The sequence below is a fragment of the Hevea brasiliensis genome, chromosome 3 (assembly GCF_030052815.1).
Source record: "Hevea brasiliensis isolate MT/VB/25A 57/8 chromosome 3, ASM3005281v1, whole genome shotgun sequence".
NCBI classification, from domain to species: Eukaryota; Viridiplantae; Streptophyta; class Magnoliopsida; order Malpighiales; family Euphorbiaceae; genus Hevea; species Hevea brasiliensis.
In genome coordinates, this window is record NC_079495.1 from 30,672,226 (window position 1) to 30,690,468 (window position 18,243).

At 33.3% G+C, this 18,243-nt stretch overlaps 1 protein-coding gene and 1 pseudogene across 1 annotated transcript; both read right to left on the reverse strand.

Annotated features, from left to right (window-relative positions):
* Nucleotides 1-203: 203 nt before the first annotated feature.
* On the reverse strand, nucleotides 204-17,019 carry LOC110669147 (nascent polypeptide-associated complex subunit beta). The gene is made up of 6 exons (XM_021830680.2): nucleotides 16,854-17,019; nucleotides 16,508-16,575; nucleotides 16,020-16,168; nucleotides 15,877-15,933; nucleotides 622-660; nucleotides 204-528 (listed from the first exon to the last, which is right to left on the reverse strand). Exons 1-6 carry the CDS (start codon nucleotides 17,007-17,009, stop codon nucleotides 356-358), a joined length of 642 nt encoding a protein of 213 aa, XP_021686372.2. The 5' UTR covers nucleotides 17,010-17,019; the 3' UTR covers nucleotides 204-355.
* LOC110635359 (40S ribosomal protein S9-2-like) lies at nucleotides 667-2,940 on the reverse strand (annotated as a pseudogene).
* Nucleotides 17,020-18,243: the final 1,224 nt, after the last annotated feature.

An 18,243-nucleotide genomic window follows, 5' to 3' on the forward strand; every position in this document is an offset into this window, starting at 1 on the left:
TTTTTAAATTAATTTATAAGTACAAAAATATATTTTATAGTAAAAAATTAAAAATAAATAATAAACACAATACCCTCTAAATATAAATTAATACTTTTGCTGTCATTACTAGGCTCATCTTCGTGGCTCAGAGGAAGAGCAATAAATTTCAGTTGCACAACGGTTTAAAAATCGCCATAAAAATTTCAGCAACGAATCAGAAATTGCTCAAAAAGTAAACGTTGGATAAAAACATCAAGCAACCATCCAGTGTTTCTAAAAGATTAAGATAAAGGATCAAGTTATAACTACAAAAGCAAGAACTTGAAAAACATATGAAGTGTATAAAATAGCACAAAATCCCTCTCTATCTTTACTAAGCAGCAGCATTGCCCTCCTCTGCAGCAGCTTCAAATGTCTCCCCAGCCACAAGATCTGGGACCTGATCATCATCATCCTCTTGTGCTGCAGTTGCTGTAGCTCCAGCACCCGGTGCCCGCTTCTGGATCTCCTCAGCCAACTTCTTCAGGTTGTCCAAATTATCAGGACCTATATATCAGAAGTCTAAAAAATTTAGTAAAAGACAGTCAAGTAACAAATTCCCAAGATACTACTGCGAAGCAAAATTTGGAATTTGCATACCCAAATGGCTTAGAACTTGAGGGAGAATATCTTGCAATTCTGAAGAAAAAAAGTAAATGAATACTCGTTAGATCTCAAGCAATGCAAGCTCAATTGTACACGATATGGGACTCAGGAAGAAGGATTAAAAGACTTGAGAAATTTATAATTGTGGTCTAGATCTCACATTAGGGACATCATAAAGCATTTTGGTTCTGTGTTTCTGCAATTTTAGGATTCAGAAATGTTAAAATAATTTCTATATTTTTGGAAATAGAAAAGGAAAAAAAAAGTGCCAAAATTTCTTGGCTAGGATTTGAATATCTTAATAGTCTTCAGTGGGATTCGAGAAGAAATCTAGAGGAAGGAAAATAGGAACAACTGCACAAGAAGGATGCAAGGAAGGGCAGGAAGAAAAAGAGAGCATTCGTGAACACACGCTTTCAAACTAATCCCATCATCAAGCCTAAAAAGTAACTAAGTTGTGAAAGTAGTTGAGGAGATTCAATTTATATAACCCATTGGATCATGCATAGGATTTAAATTAGGGAAATTACAAAAAAGTACTATGTGATTTTACGCCTTTTCACTTCTGAAGTTAAGTTTGTGACAAAGAATACCCTATGGTTACATATAGAAAGGTTTTTTACCCTAACACCGTTAATACTTGCTAATGTAGTATTAATTTTTTAATTAAAAATAATTTTTAATTAAAAATGTGAAGCCCATTTAAAATAAAATTAATAAATAAATATTTAATCTCTTAATCTCTCTCCTCTCTCTCAGGCTCTAAAGCCCAGATACCTTTCTGAACCAGTCTCTGGTGCCTTGTTTCTGGCAGTTTTGGTCTGTTTTGATCCAACGTTAATGGTGGCTTGTGGTTTTTTAAGTACTGTGAAAACGCAGTCCAATCATCTCTTCGGCGACTCATACTTGCTCAGTAGAGCTTGAAATGATACATCTACTTGGCCTTGCAATGCTAACGATGCTTCTGTTCATACTGCTACTAGACTTGGTTCTCCACTACACAGGTTTGGGTGCTCAAGTCCCTCCTGATGTTGACTCCATGAGCATCAAATCTACTATCTTTTTTTTTTTAATTTTTTGGATACATAATTTAACCAGTCACAAAACAAACCCAATATTAAAGTTTAGAAACCAAAACAACAATGCAGTAATGTTGAATAGCAACACGTTTTACTAGCATGTTCTTGAACTCATAACTCATTCTCCATCCTCTTCATCTCCATCTCCAACAGAACTTCTTGCTAGCTACTCTCTGGTTCTCTCTTCACTCTTCTAGGACACCCACCACCAAATGGACTTTTCAAGGAGAAATCAATGTGCTTTTGTGAATCAATCCTCACCATGAAAGATGGGATGTTAACCACCTGCCTTCCAACACTGAAATGGCTTTACTCGATTAGAACTCGAGCACGGTGGCTTGCCATACTAGACTTGAAGACAAGTGTTTGCAGGTGGTGCTAAGGAAATTCTCCACAGTCAAGGCCAAGACATAATCAAGCTTGTTCTGACTCTCATCCAATAGAACATAGCAGCTCATCCTGCAGAGAAGAGCCTCACCCTCAAAGATCCAGCAAGGGTTCTTCTCATCAAGAGTCAAAAGCATTCTAGCAGCATTACAAATGAGGATCAATGGATATTGAACCCTCTACAGCTCTCTCATGCACCACCACAATCCATACTCCCCCGCCAACTTCAGCTCTACATCAAATGCTCCTTCTCAAAGAGATGATGGAGCTTCTTAAATGTCTTCGCATAGTTGGTATAGAAGGAGACGCGCACCGTGGCTTTTGCTCCTATGGGGCCTTTTTCCTCACAAAGCTTCGTCTCTCACTAGGTTTCCACTCCTCAAATATACAATTTTTAAGATGATACAGAGAATGAAAAAGTGATCATACTTTTAGATATGCTAAATATTACTAAAAGAAACCATAAACTTTGCATTGTTCTCCACAAAAACATTTGACCACAGAAGTGTAGTAGGAAAATCAAGGGCTTTTCACTTTTGTCATCACATTGTCATTGCCAAACTCTTAAACTCAGTAAATCTACACTAAAAAATGTACCAGCTACACCAACATTTGTAGGACAACCAATACTCCAGCCACCATGAAGAGTGACTGTCACATCTTCATGTATACTGTTACAATCAAGAGAAATTCTTCCACCAACACCACCTTCACCCCTTCCTGTCCCACCTGCTGTGCTTATGATACCATATCCCTTCAACTTTACAGCATGTTTACAGAAGAGCAGTGACTCCTTGCAAAACAATGGGCTCAACGTGTGTTGGACCAGAATAAATTTTTTGTTCATTAAGGAAGCTATTTGCGTGCACAGCTAAACAAACTTCCTCATTCTTGTTTCAGTCCTTTTCAAGCTTTACAAACTAACTTATGTTTTCGTCAGCTCATATTTTAGAGTAGGACTATGAATCTTTTTTCAGTTATTTCTTCTATACTTGGATAATTCCGCCTTTTCTATTGAAAGCTTACATTAATTACTCATCAATAGATGATAATATGGTGATGAACGACCTGCAACAATTTTGCCTATTTCCATATCATCTTGAGCTCCCTTTTTAGACCTATCAGAAGGGGTATTGTGCTTCTTATTCTGTTAGTAGTATGCCCTAGAACTTATCATTTAGTATGTATCTTGTACATGTTTTATCAATAAAAGGCATTTTCACTTTTCCATTTACATAATATATTTATGTGTAATAGAAAAAGTCCATTGATATTTTATTAGAAATTCTATTCTTAAGTTGTTAAGAATATGAGTGACAGTATTTCTAGCACAAAGTATCATAAATAGGTTCACAATCGAGGATACTTCACAATAAGGACATGACTTATCCAGAAAGATTGTAATCATTTTTGTTCCCAAGTTATTTATATGAGATGCAAATAAGATGGAATGGTGAATCTCATGCCATACAACAAACATGATAGGCACTTATCCATGATAAGCAGGCCGAACCAGTGACACTTATGACAAGCACATGAAGTTTACTCTTGTCAATGCATTGTCATAAATTATATTAGTGCATATAATCTTTAGACCTAAGATAGCACAGTTATCTTGTATATAAGTGGTTTGAGTTTGATACTACTTTCATACTTGTACTGTGTATGGGTATATGGGCATGTATTGGCTCCTACTAGTTATATATGGAGGTAGGTGTTGATCAAGATGAAATCTATTCCTCTAAGTAAATAGGGATAAAATCCTATGTTCATTTAATTGTTCTTGATATTTCAAGTTCCTCGTCAGGACATATAGATTTAATCAGAAAAGAGTTTCTGATAAGAAAATCTTTTAATCAAGAACTGGAATTAAAAGAGAACATAATATTCATAGCAAATGGAGTTTGACATGAACCACGACTCCAGCTTGAGTTGGAATTTTGTAACAGAGAGATTCTAGTACATGGTAACATATGATTATAGGTTCATTTAAAGTAAACCTTATTACTAATTGGGTGGCCATAGCATGCTCTGCAAGGTGTTAACCATGGTCTATGAGGTGCATAAAATGATTTAGAGAAATCATTTGTGGTAAGAAAGAGTTCTAATGATATTAAGAGTTAATATCATGTCTCATTGCCAATTAGTGATGAGCCTAGTAAGTCACACACATACACAAGTAATCACCAAATTAAATGTGATTTAATTAATTAATTAAAGAGTTTAATTGATTAATTAAATAGATTTGATTTGCAATTAGATTGCAAAGTCCCTAGCATGACTTGAAACCAAATCTAGGTTATTAAATGTATAATCTAAGTTAAATTTATATTTAAAGAGTTTAAATATGAATTTAATTAATGAGAAATTAATTAATAGAGATTAATTAATTAATTTATATTTGATATAAATTGATTAAAAGAAGAGAAATAATTATTTGGGTTGAGAACTCAAAATTAAGACACAGGGGTATTTTGGTTATTTCACAAGGTGACATGTGGCACCATGAGATGGTAACACATGGCACTACACATAAGCTTGCCAAATGTCTTTTAATCATGTAAGATGATTAAAATTAAGATTAAATATAGGTTTAACACTTGGCACAATGTGATTGGGTCAATTAAACCTATAGCCAATCAGAAGGTAACATGTGGCAAGGGTTTTAAGTGATGACCTAACTATATAAGTGTAAGGATGAAAGAACAAAATACACAAGCAGCTTATTCTCAAAGGTGCCGCCACCCCTTGGCTGCCTCTCCCTCTCTTCTTCTTCATCTCTCATCAATTCAAAGAGATTAGCAAACAATCTCTTAAAAAAAAAAAAATACTAGAAATTTCTAGTGTCCTGTTTACATCTGTAATCTCTTAAAAGGCAAAATTTAATTTTCTAATTCATAGAAAAAGCTTTAGAAGCTGTTCAAGGGCTGCCATAGGTGATCTTGGTGCGGACAAGCTAGAGGGACAACATTTGGTGTCCTAAAGACGCATCCCAAAGGTGACAAACACACTGCAGTGCATCAAGAGGTTAGTGCACTTGTTCTTGATCTTATCTAGGGTTCTTAAAATTAATCTGATTAATTCTAAAATCTTAAATGGTAAATGTAGATCCAAAAACATATTAAAAGAGTTTTAATATGTTGTTTATCATTGAAATCAAATAGATAAAAAATAAGTCTTGCATGATGCATGTGACCCTAGGAGAAAAATTTTTGAATTCAATGATATAAACTTGTGTTTTTCATGCTTCCGCTACTTCAATTGGTATCAGAGCCACTATATTTGCCATTTAAATTGTTGTTTATATGATTCAATTGTGTGATTTGATCATGAGATGATTAATTCATTGCTGTTTGCAAGGTCAAAGTGGCGACATGGAGGTGAACTCCATTGATGCGCATGGTTTGGTGCATCCAACCATGCGCATGGCTTTGGGCTTGTTTGTGGGCTTGGATTCAAAGGCCCATAATTAGGCCCATGACTAATTAAAGTGTTTACTTAGAATTTTTAATCATACAATTAAATTTTAATTCAGATCTGAATTTTAAAAATTATTTGAATGTTATTCAAATCTGAATTTTAAAAATTGTTTGAATGTGATTCAAATCTGAATTTTTAAAGTTGTTTGAATGTTATTCAAATCTGAATTTTTAAAGTGATTTGAATGTGATTCAAATCTGAATTTTAAAAATTGTTTGAATATGATTCAAATCTGAATTTTTTTTAAAAAAAAAAGATTATTTGAATGTGATTCAAATTTGAATTTTTAAATTTGTTTGAATGTGATTCAAATCTGAATTTTTAAATTTGTTTGAATCATATTCAAATCTGGTTTTTTAAGTTGAATATGAGATATTCAATTTAATTTAAGTATGTATATTTTATTTAATTGTTAAATAGTGATATGCATGATGGATGATCATGGACTATAAAAGACCAATGTGATTGAATTTATTTCTTTTATGTTTCTTTGGGATTTTAAATTAATTAATTTATTTTAATTTATTTTTGAGCATGTATTATTAAGGTTGTAATAATTTTTGGGTTGTAATTTCATTTATTTAGTTTTTGTAAATTCGCCTTGGTATGCCAAGGGTTACTATGTAATTGGATTGCAAGAAGATCAAGGAGGTCAAGAGCACTGGTGGGACAAGTGGGATTCAAGATCAAGTGTTGATTATGTACTCCTTCAATAACTCTTGTAAAATGAATGAATGAAATGCACCTAGGAATACCCTGATTCAATTCTTGGTGGCTCAGAATTGAATCCCTTAGAAAGTCCATGATCATACCATATTTACTGTTTATCCATGAATGCATGAGATGTATGGGAATGTATACAAGTATATGATATATGCATGCTAAATAGATAATGTGCAAAGTGATACCTTAATAGTAATTAGAATGACCATAAAATCTTCCAAACAAATGATTAAGTTGGAAATGCTATAATTAAAGTAATTATAACATGAGCCCTCCATTGAGGCAATTATTTTAAGAAATTTTAAATACTTGCATAAGATGCAATTAATTTAAGAGATTTTCTTAAGAATAATTGTTAAGCATGAGATGTTGTAAATATGTAAATGGTTTGGTGGCCAATATTGGATGTACCCGAGGACATTAAAATTATTTGCATAATTACTGGCTCAATGGGATCAACTTAACTAACGCAAGATAAGTCAATAATGGATGCACCTGAGATTTTGAGCATTTAGGGCTAGGTAAAGGATTGAACCTCACATGAGATATGATGGGCAAGGAGTTGCTCACTTATAGTTTATTGTAATTCCAATAATGGATGTACCTGAGGATGATCAATAGAATTATAAGAATTCAATCACCCACTATAAATCCATCCAACTAGGATTTCCGTTTTTTACTTTGGAAGTGTAGGATTCGCTAAGTTAGTGGGAGGACCAATTTGATTAAAAGACCATAATCATTTTGGTTAATTACATGATACATTTACTAATTAATATGGTTATTTTCTGCAGTTAATTTTCTGATAATAATGAGCACAGAACAACCACCACCATCCAATATCCTTGCAAGCATACTTGATTGCAATAGGTTGACAGGACTAAATCTGTCTGATTGACTATGGAATTTGAAACTTGTCCTGAACCTTGAACATATAGGATATGTTCTAAATTCAAATGTTCCTGGTCCCTTACCTCCAAAGGCCACTCTAGAGGAACATGAAACTTTGGACAAGTGGAAGGAGCATGATATGAGAGCTAAGTGTTACATGCTTACTTCTATAAGTAATGAGTTACAGAAGCAGCATGAAAACATGCAGAGTGCGAGTGAGATCCTCCTTCACCTACAAGAGTTGTATGGTGAGCACAGCAGGAATGCTAGGTATGAGATATCTAGACAGCTGTTCCGCATGAGGATGTCTGAAGGACATAATATTGGGGATCATGTCCACAAGATGATTCGGCTAATTGAGCAGTTGGAACATCTTGACTTCAACATGGATTTCCAACTACAGACGGATTGGATCCTTCAGTCCCTACCTGAGACATTTGGGAATTTTGTGACAAATTTCCATATGACTAAACAAGAATGCACATTGGCTGATTTACTCAACATGCTGGTTATTGTCCAAAAGAATATGTCGGGCAATAAAGGAGAAGAGGTAGTTTTGATTGCATCTTCTTCTGCTGGAAAGTCCAACAAGAAGAAGGGCAATTAGAAAAAGAAACCTCAACTTCCAGGATCTTCCAAGAACATAGCTAAACAGAAAAACAAAGATCAAAGCTGACAAAGACAAAGGAAAGTGTTTCCACTGTCAGCAAGATGGGCACTAGAAAGGGAACTGCCCAGAGTATAGCAATTTAAAAGAATGCAATGCCATGATGAAAATCAACTCAAGTTCAAAATATATTTGGCACTTAAGATTAGGTCATGTTACAGAAGATAGGATTGCAAAACTCAAGAAAACAGGAATTTTTATCCTCATTGGGCTCTGAGCCTACTCCAACTTGTGAATCCTGCCTTCAGGGCAAAATGACTAGATCACACTTTGTTGGACAAGGACTAAGAGCTGAAAATATTTAGGAACTAATACATAGTAATGTATGTGACCCATTTAGAGAAATGGCTAGAGGCGATTTTTATTACTTTATTACCTTTACTGATGATAAATCAAGGTTTGGGTATTTGTATTTGATGAAATACAAATATGAATCCTTTGAAAAGTTCAAAGAATTTAAATCTGAAGTAAAAAATCAAACAGAAAAAAGTATTAAAGCTCTTCGATCAGATCTTGGAGGTGAATACTTGAGTACTGAATTTGATGAATACTTGAGAGAGCATGGCATTGTTTTCCAGCTGACTCCTCCAGGAACACCACAGCTAAATGATATATCTGAAAGGAGAAATCATACCTTATTGGATATGGTACGTAGTATGATGAGCTATACTGATATGCCAATCTCTTTTTGGAGATTTGCATTAGAATCAGCTTTGTATATTCTGAATAGAATTCCATCAAAATCACTTTCTTCCACACCTTATGAGATATGGCATGGAAGAAAATTAAGTCTTAAGCATGTTAAGATTTAGGATTGTCCAGCTTATATCAAAAAAGATGAACACTAATAAATTGGAAACCAGATCAGAAAAGGATCGATTTGTTGGATATCCAAAAGATAGTTTTGGATACTATTTTTATTTGCCTACATCACAAAAGGTTGTGGTAAGTAGAGATGCCACATTTCTTGAACAACAGTTTGTTCAAGAAGGAGGCAAAGAAAGGCAAACAAAGTTAGAATTGGAGAAATCTGACCAACCAACAGTTCAGATGGATATAGATCCATCTAGTCAATCTACACCTATTGATGAAACATCTACAGCTGTTCCTCGTAGAACAACCAGGGTATCTCACCCACCAGTGAGATATGGTTTCCTTCATGAAGAAGAACAAGAGTTGTCTACTCATGGAGAAGAACAAAAGTTGTCTACTCATGAAGAAGTAGATCATGGAGATGATCCACTTACCTATGAAGAAGCTATATCAGATATAGACTCTTCAAAATGGATTGATGCTATGAAATCCGAAATTGATTCCATGTATTAGAATCAAGTTTGGGATCTTGTTGACCCACCTGAAGGTATTGTACCTATAGGGGAACAAATGGGTTTTCAAGAAGAAAATTGATTCTGATGGAAAGGTAGAGACCTATAAGACAAGGCTAGTAGCGAAAGGGTTTCGCCAAAGGCAAGGAATCGACTATGAGGAAACTTTCTCGCCTGTTGCCATGCTTAAATTAATTAGGATTCTATTAACAATAGCTGCATACTATGATTATTTTTGGCAGATGGATGTCAAAACAGCTTTTCTCGATGGATACATTGAAGAAAACATTTTCATGAAACAACTTAGGAGTTTTGAATCTCAAGATGGTTCCAAGTTATGCAAGCTAAAGCGATCCATTTATGGGTTGAAACAAGCTTCGAGGAGTTAGAACATCCATTTTAATAAAACCATTAAATTATTTGGTTTTATCAAAAATGAGGATGAGCTATGTGTATATAAGAAGGTTAGTAATACTGCTATCACTTTCATTGTCTTATATGTGGATGACATACTGTTGATGGGTAATGACACAGGTATGTTGACAACTGTAAAGGTATAGTTGTCAAATACATTCTCCATGACAGACTTAGGGGAGGCAACCTATATTCTTAGGATTCGCATCTATAGAGATAGAACGAAAAGAATAATTGATTTATCCTGAAGTCTATACTTGGAAAAGGTGTTAAAGAGGTTTAACATGCTTGATTCCAAGAGAGGATTGTTACCAGTGAGACATGGTATCCACCTTTCTAAAGAAATGTCTCCAAAGACACCTGAAGGAAAAGATAAAATGGCCAGGATTCCATATGCTTCGGCTATTGGAAGTTTAATGTATGCAATGTTGTGTACTAGGCCGGAAATCGCATATGCTGTTAGTTTGACTAGCAGGTATCAATCCAATCCAAGTTTGGAACACTGGATAGCTGTCAAGAATATCCTTAAGTACTTGAGAAGAACTAAGGATTTATTCTTGATTTATGGAGGTGAAGACTTGCAATTAGATGGTTATACTGATTCTGAATTCCAATCAGATATCGATGATAGAAAGTCTACCTCTGGGTATGTATTCATTTGTAATAGACATAGTTATCAAAGGCTTAAGGCGCACCAAAGCGCCAAGGTGTCTTGAAGCCTAGGCGCAGACGCGTGCCCAAGAGAGCCAAGGCGCAAAAATAAAAAATATATATTAAAAATAAAAAAAAATTATAATTATGCTATCACATCTCAAGTAACATAAAACTATATAATAATAACTAACAAATATACAAGTAATAATTAGTTTATAATCCAAACGAGATAAAAATAAACTATTAAAAGTTAAAAACACTAATAAACTACTAAAAATTAAAGTTTAATAAACTAGTAAACTACTAAATGTTCAATCCACATCAATAGAAATATCAAAATCCTCTTCATCTTCTTCATTATTCTCCTCGTACTCATCTTTCAAGACTAAAGAAAGAGCATGAAAAAGAAAAAAATAAAAAATTGCAGCTGCTGTAACAGTGCAGAAACCAAAACAGAGAGAGCATGGCATTGGCAGCAAAAAAAAAAGATGTAGAAGAAGAAAGTGTAGTGTAGGAACAGTGCAGGAAAGAGAGAGAGGATGGCAACCAAAAAAAAATGCAGAAAAAGAAAGTGCAGTGTAGAAACAGTGCAGGAACACTGCAGGGGAGAGAGAGAGAGAGAGAGAGAGAGAGAGAGAGAGAGAGAGAGAGAGAGAGCATAGCAGTCCAAAAAAAAAAAGAAGCAGAAAAAGAATACCCAGCACAGGAAAGGGAGAGAGAGAGAGAGAGAGAAAGAGAAAGCATGTCATTGGCAGCAAAAAAAAAAAAAAAAAAAAAAAAAAAAACTGAAACAAAAAGAAAAAAATGCAGCACAGGGAAGAGAGCAGAGGAGAGCGAGAGGAGAAGAAGAAGAAGAAGAAGAATAAGAAAATAATAAGAAAAAATACATACCAGGTTGTTTGATCTCTCCCTTCACTCTTCTTCTTCTTCTTCTTCTTCTTCTTTTCCTCTTCTTTTTTTTCATTTTTACTGGCTGCTGGCTGCTAGACAACAACTCAACTCAACTCAACTAAGCCTTTATCCCAAAAATTTGGAGTCGGCTATATGAATTCGCTTTCTCCACTCTAAACGATTTTGGGTTAAATTCTTAGAAATGTGTAATGCTTCTAAGTCATGTTGTATTACTCTCCTCCAAGTCAATTTAGATCTACCCCTTTTTTTTCTTTCTATTCTCTAACCTAATGTGCTCTACTTGTCTAACTGGAGCCTCCGTATGTCTAAGCTTCACATGACCAAACCACCTCGATCTCCCTTCTCTCAACTTATCTTCCATTGGCACCACTCCTACCTTTTCTCTAATACTCTCATTACGGACTTTATCTAGTCTAATATGGCCACTCATCCACCTTAACATTCTCATCTCTGCAACTCTTATCTTAAAAAAAAAACCCTAGCAACCTAGCTTTATATCCAGCGCCTTGCCTCATTAGGGCACGCCTTGCCTCATTAGGGCGTGCCTCGTGTCTCGCTGCACCTCGGTGCACCTCAGTGAGGTGGTGCGCCTTGGCTGTCCAAAGGCGCCTGGGGCTGCTCCTGGTGAGCCTTGCGCCTGGGGCGCGCCTCTTTGATAACAGTGGTAATGGAGTTGAAGTCAGTTGGAAGAGTTCCAAATAGAGTACGACTACAGGTTCCACTACAGATGCTGAGTATATTGCTGCATCAAATACTGCAAAAGAAACTGTTTGGATATAAGGAACCCCAATCTCACTAGAAATCCAAACACATAGAAAGGCGCTACCGCATTATCAGAGAGATAGTTGGGCAAGGCGATACAGCCATGCAGAAAATAGCATCAGCTGAAAATCCAGCTGATTCGTTCACTAAGCCTTTATCACAAGCTCAGTTAGACCGACATCTTGAGAAGATGGGTCTAAGATATTGTAATGAATGGCTCTAGTGCTAGTGAGAAATTATTAGTAGTATGCTCTAGAATATATCATTTAGTATTGTATCTTATACATGTTTTATTAATAAAAGGCATTTTCACTTTTCCGTTTACATAATATATTTATGTGTAATAGAAAAAGTCCATTGATATTTTGTTAGAAATTCTATTCTTAAGTTGTTAAGAATATGAGTGACAGTATATCTAGCACAAAGTATCATAAATAGGCTCACAATCGAAGATACTTCACAATAAAGACATGACTTATCCACAAAGATTATAATTATATTTGTTCCCAAGTTATTTATATGAGATGTAAATAAGATGGAATGATGAATCTCATGCCATATAACAAACATGATAGGCACTTATACATGATAAGTAGGCCGAACCAATGACACTTATGACAAGCACATGGAGTTTACTCTTGTCAATGCATTGTCATAAATCATATTAGCGCATAAAATCTTTAGACCTGAAATAGCACAGTTATCTTGTATATAGGCGGTTTGAGTTTGATATTACTTTCATACTTGTACTGTGTATGGGTATATGGGCATGTGTTGGCTCCTACTAGTTATATATGGAGGTAGGTGTTGATCAAGATGGAATCTGTTCCTCTAAGTAAATAGGGATAAAATCCTATGTTCATTTAATTGTTCTTGATATTTCAAGTTCCTCGCCAGGACAGATAGATTTAATCAAAAAAGAGTTTCTGATGAGAAAATCTTTTAATCAAGAACTCGAATTAAAAGAGAACATAATATTCATAGCAAATGGAGTTTGACATAAACCATGACTCCAGCTTGAGTTGGGATTTTGTAACAGAGAGATTCTAGTGCATGGTAACATATGATTATAGGTTCATTTAAGGTAAACCTTATTACTAATTGGGTGGCCATGGCATGCTATGCTAGGTGTTAACCATGGTCTATGAGGTACGTAAAATGATTTAGAGAAATCATTTATGGTAAGAAAGAGTTCTAATGATATTAAGAGTTGATATCATGTCTCATTGCCAATTAGTGATGAGCCTAGTAAGTCACACACATACACAAGTAATCACCAAATTAAATGTGATTTAATTAATTAATTAAAGAGTTTAATTGATTAATTAAATAGGTTTGGTTTGCAATTAGATTGCAAAATCCCTAGCATGACTTTAAACCAAATCTAGGTTATTAGATAAAGAGTTTAAATATGAATTTAATTAATGAGAAATTAATTAATAGAGATTAATTAATTAATTTATATTTGATATAAATAGATTAGAAGAAGAGAAATAATTATTTTGGATTGAGAACTCAAAATTAAGACACGGGGGTATTTTCGTTATTTCACAGGGTGACATGTGGCACCATGAGATGGTAACACATGGTACTACACATAAGTTTGCCAAATGTCTTTTAATCATGTAAGATGACTAAAATTAAGATTAAATATAGGTTTGACACTTGGCACAATGTGATTGGATCAATTAAACCTATAGCCAATCAGAAGGTGACATGTGGCAAGGATTTTAAGTGGTTACCTAACTATATAAGTGTAAGGATGAAAGAATAAAATACACAAGCTGCTATATTCTCAAAGGTGCTGCCACCCCTTGGCTGCCTCTCCCTCTCTTCTTCTTCATCTATCATCAATTCAAAGAGATTAGCAAACAATCTCTTGAAAAAAAAAATACTAGAAATTGTTTCTAGTGTCCTATTTACATCTGTAATCTCTTAAAAGGTAAAACTTGATTTTCTAATTCATAGAAAAAGCTTTAGAAGCTGTTCAAGGGCTGCCATAGGCGATCTTGGTGTGGACAAGCTAAAGGGACAACATCTAGTGTCCTAAAGACGCATCCCAAAGGTGACAAACACACTGCAGTGCATCAAGAGGTTAGTGCACTTGTTCTTGATCTAATCTAGGGTTCTTAAAATTAATCTAATTAATTTTAAAATCTTAAATGACAAATGTAGATCCAAAAACATATTAAAAGAGTTTTAATATGTTGTTTATCATTGAAATCAAATAGATAAAAAAATAAATTTTGTATTATGCATGTGACCCTAGGTGAAAAATTTTTGAATTTAATAATATAAACTTGTGTTTTTCATGCTTCCGCTTCTTCATATTCTCCAAAATTCACAATTGAAAAAGCCAGTTGGATCCTTGGTAGCATGGATGGATCTCTTCACAAGCAGGAGATTGTCTTTCAGTGTTTTCTTTATTCATGAGATGGACGGATTTCAGGGGGAAAAAGAAGAAAAGAAGAGAGAGAGAGAAAGAGAAGGTTTTAAGAGGAAAAACAGAGAGAGCAAAAAAAGAGATGCAGAGCGAATTTTATTTTTTTATTCATAATCTACTAAATAAAATAAAATGAACATCGTTGCTCGTTTATTATAATAATAATAATAATAATAATAATAATAATAATAATAATAATCTCTTTGCTAACGGTGTGTAACCATAGGGTATCATTTTGTCACAAACTTAATCTCAGACCTTAAAGTTAAAATGCGGAAAACCACAGGATACTTTTTTGTCATTTCCCATATAAGGCAAAAAGGAAAAAAATTACATAATAGGTTTTTTTGTCTGTCTCTTATGAAATTTGCTAAATCTATTATACTCTTTCACCCACCCCCTTTTCTTCAGTCTACCTCTGCTGCTTCCCATCTATCCATCCTTTCACCCACTCCTTTCTTCCCTTCATTTTCTCATCTATTCTACAACTTTCCTCACTCCCTTAGCCTCATTCTACCTCTGCTGCCTCTCAATCCTCTCAGTTTTTTTCCCATTTTCACACCTTTTTTAAGAAGATTCAGCTGCCCACTAATCTACTTGCATGAATTGATGATCACTGATTACACTACATTGTTATTAGAATTAAGTTTTCAAGTAGTTGTTTTAGTAAGAAAATATCATGAATTCTAATTGTTTTATGCTATTAATATGAACAGCTCTTTTATGTAAGATTAGGTGTCTTTATTTTATTAATTGTGCATCTCACCTCTCCTGTGCCTAGGCTCCAAGACCCCTTTGAGCCGTAAGGCAACTTTAATGAACTATGGGCACAAAAAATTCAAAGGTTCAGAATCTTCAAACTTTTCTGTTATTTCACAAACAATTTCATAGGAGTCCCATATTTATTCTTGTTTCCTGAAATGCTTATGAAAAATGAACTCATTGATCAATTAACATCAAATTTGACTAAACTTTTTCCTACATACGTTTTTTGACATAATTATAGTGCAGATATACAACAAAAAAGCCATAAATAGTCAAGCCTGATTTGGTTCATCTTGTTTTCATTCTTAATCATACCAGTGACAATCACTAAAGTCTCAAACTTATTATCCATCCTTTTATCACTTATCTATAGCTGTTAAATCTATACAAATCCATTTAATCAAACTTTACTGATATTTCATTTATTTATCTATGACTTCCACCCAACACTTCTTATCTGTCCTACTTTGATGTTATTAAAACAACTCAATAATGATTAGGAAACATCTTTTTTATTTTTCCCTTAATGTATCACCTTTTATAACATTCTTATTTTTATTTTTATTCCTTTATCATGGCCTCTTCAGTAATAATTCACATGATAATGCTATCTGCTAACCTTCTTAGGGTCAAGGGCAGGCCACAACCACAAGCATGTCTTAAAAAAAAAAAAAATCATAGCAAATCCAAGCAACGGAAACAAAAGTCATGGCATGTCTACAAGTGATGCGAGTATTAGAGCCATACTCTTAGTCTGTGGAGAGCCACTGACAACCCATGTATTGGCAGCAATGGATGCTTGAACTGAAATGAAAATTGAAAAGATAGATTACTAAGAGCAGCATGAGAAATGTGAAAAAAATCAATCCATGAGCAGAAGCAGCCTTCACCTTTGGGGTTTACAAACTGGATAACAATGTCATCCTTGAATATGTTGACTTCCTCAATTGCAGGAATAGCATTCACTCCTATTCTCTTCAGTGTGCTCTGAAGCCTTTTATCATCTGTGGTGGTTGTCTTGTGTACAGCCTTCTTCTTTCTGTGGTAAGGAACAAAGATTTAAAAGAATATTTGCAACCAAGTACTACCAGAAACTCATTGCAGCCGGAGCCAAACCATTCATAAGAACATTTAAACAGTGCCCAAATGGCAAAATTAAAAGTCAGAAAAAATCAGAGCAAGCAAACATATAGAAACCTGATACAAGGATTCCACCCATTATCATATTCAGCTGAATAGTGGCACTATAAAAGACTTATTCCCTTGTAAAATTTAAAGCTATTACCTTTCTTTTTTTGTTTAAGCTACTTGATAAAACTTGATTTAGCATACATTATGAGATAAATTTCATAGTTAGAAATTGGAATACACATCCCACCTTCTCATGCTGCCCTTCCCACCCGTGCGAACGGCACCAGCCATCTTCATAAGTTTCTCCCTATTCATCTGCACATAAGGAAGGGATATAAAATAAATAAATAAGAGCTTCACATCACATTAACCAATAACAAATTGCGTAAAAATAGCTAAAACCAATATAAACCTAATTGATAAAGAAAAAAGCCCAAAATTAAGGCCTAAAATCATATGCTCAAAGCAGTTCATTAGTATGCTTTTGAGTACCCATAGTATGAATCAAAGATACTCAGATGTGGCTAAGACACCTGAAATCAGTGTTAGAGGGAAGAAATCTGTGATATTTTTTTAAAATTAGCAAGTCCCACCTCAGAGCATGTAACTGAGACAAGGCAGTCGTCTGCGTTCGAAGGAGGCTGAGAGAAGATAAAAGGGAAGAGCAGAGAAGAAGGGGAAGGTAGGCGGCTGGATATCGGGATTAGTGCAAGACATATGTGATTTAGGGCTTGTTTGTCCCTGTACATCCAAACGATGTAGTTTTAATTAAAACTATGTCGATTATATATAAATTTCTAATAAGATAAAATTCGTAAAAATTTTAAATTATATATATTTTTTCAAAATAAAAACGTTATATGAAAACATTCAAAATTATGTAGATTTATTGAAAATAATAAAGTATAGTACATAGGATTTGTTAGTTTTATAGAATTCACTCATTATTTATATTAATTTAAAATTTTCACAAATTTTAACTATTAAAATCCTGTTTGATTGAATTATATAATAAAGTTTATTACATTTATAAATAAATTTCATAATAGAATTTATTTATAAATAAATTTCATAATAGAATTTATTTATAAATAAATTTTTTATACATTTTATATTAAATATAAAATTTATTTAAAATAAAATGAATTTTATTTTTAAAATAAATAAAATAAAATAATATATAATAAAAAGATAATTTTATCAATCGAAATATATATGATTTTAAGTTTATAATTATTTACAAATTCTATTTAATTTTGATGAAATTTAATTCAATTATAATAAATTTTATAGAATTAATTATTAAGAATTCTAAATAAGTTTTCATTTAAACCAAACATTAAGATTTAATATTTACAAATAAATTCTATAAAATTTTATGAAATTTATTTATACTAAACACTACCTAAGCTATTAGGTTGATAATTTAAAGATGAAACGATTATTCTTAAATAAAAAGAAATGTTACTTGATATTGAGATTTAGAGTTAAAAAATATTATTTCCAAAAATATTATTTTTATGTTTTAAAAAATTTTGAAAAATTATTATATTATTTTGGAGTTATTATAATTAAGATATATCAAATTTAACTTTAAATTAAATTTTATTTTTTATTATAAAATGATATCATTTTTAGGGAAATTAATAATTTAGTCCTTTAATTTGATGAATATTATAATTTAATCCCTATATTTTGAAAATTGAATAAAATAATTCTTGAGTTTTGGCACCATTAAATTAGGGAGTCAAATTGAAAAAATTCTGTTAGTCAAGCGTTTTGGATGTGGTCTAAAGAAAGAGATAATTTTTATCACCAAAATGTACCTTTACATATTTTCATCTCTCATCACTCATAGCCACCATTTTTTTCTTTAAAACCCATGACAAAGCAGAATTCCAGGTTCTCAAAAGCTTTATGTTTTCTTCCAAACCAACTCTCATTTTTGTTAATACTCTCTTATTTAAGGTGTTTGCATATGGC

Bases quoted from the DNA above. Each gene is read 5' to 3' on its own strand.
- LOC110669147 (XM_021830680.2), bottom strand. From the start codon at position 17,009: ATGTACAGGGACAAACAAGCCCTAAATCACATATGTCTTGCACTAATC. The intron at 661-15,876 runs GTATGGCTCTAA...TTTTTTCTTCAG, and splicing joins TGGCTCTCCACAGACTAAGA to AATTGCAAGATATTCTCCCT. The intron at 529-621 runs GTATGCAAATTC...TCTGATATATAG, and splicing joins TCAAGTTCTAAGCCATTTGG to GTCCTGATAATTTGGACAAC.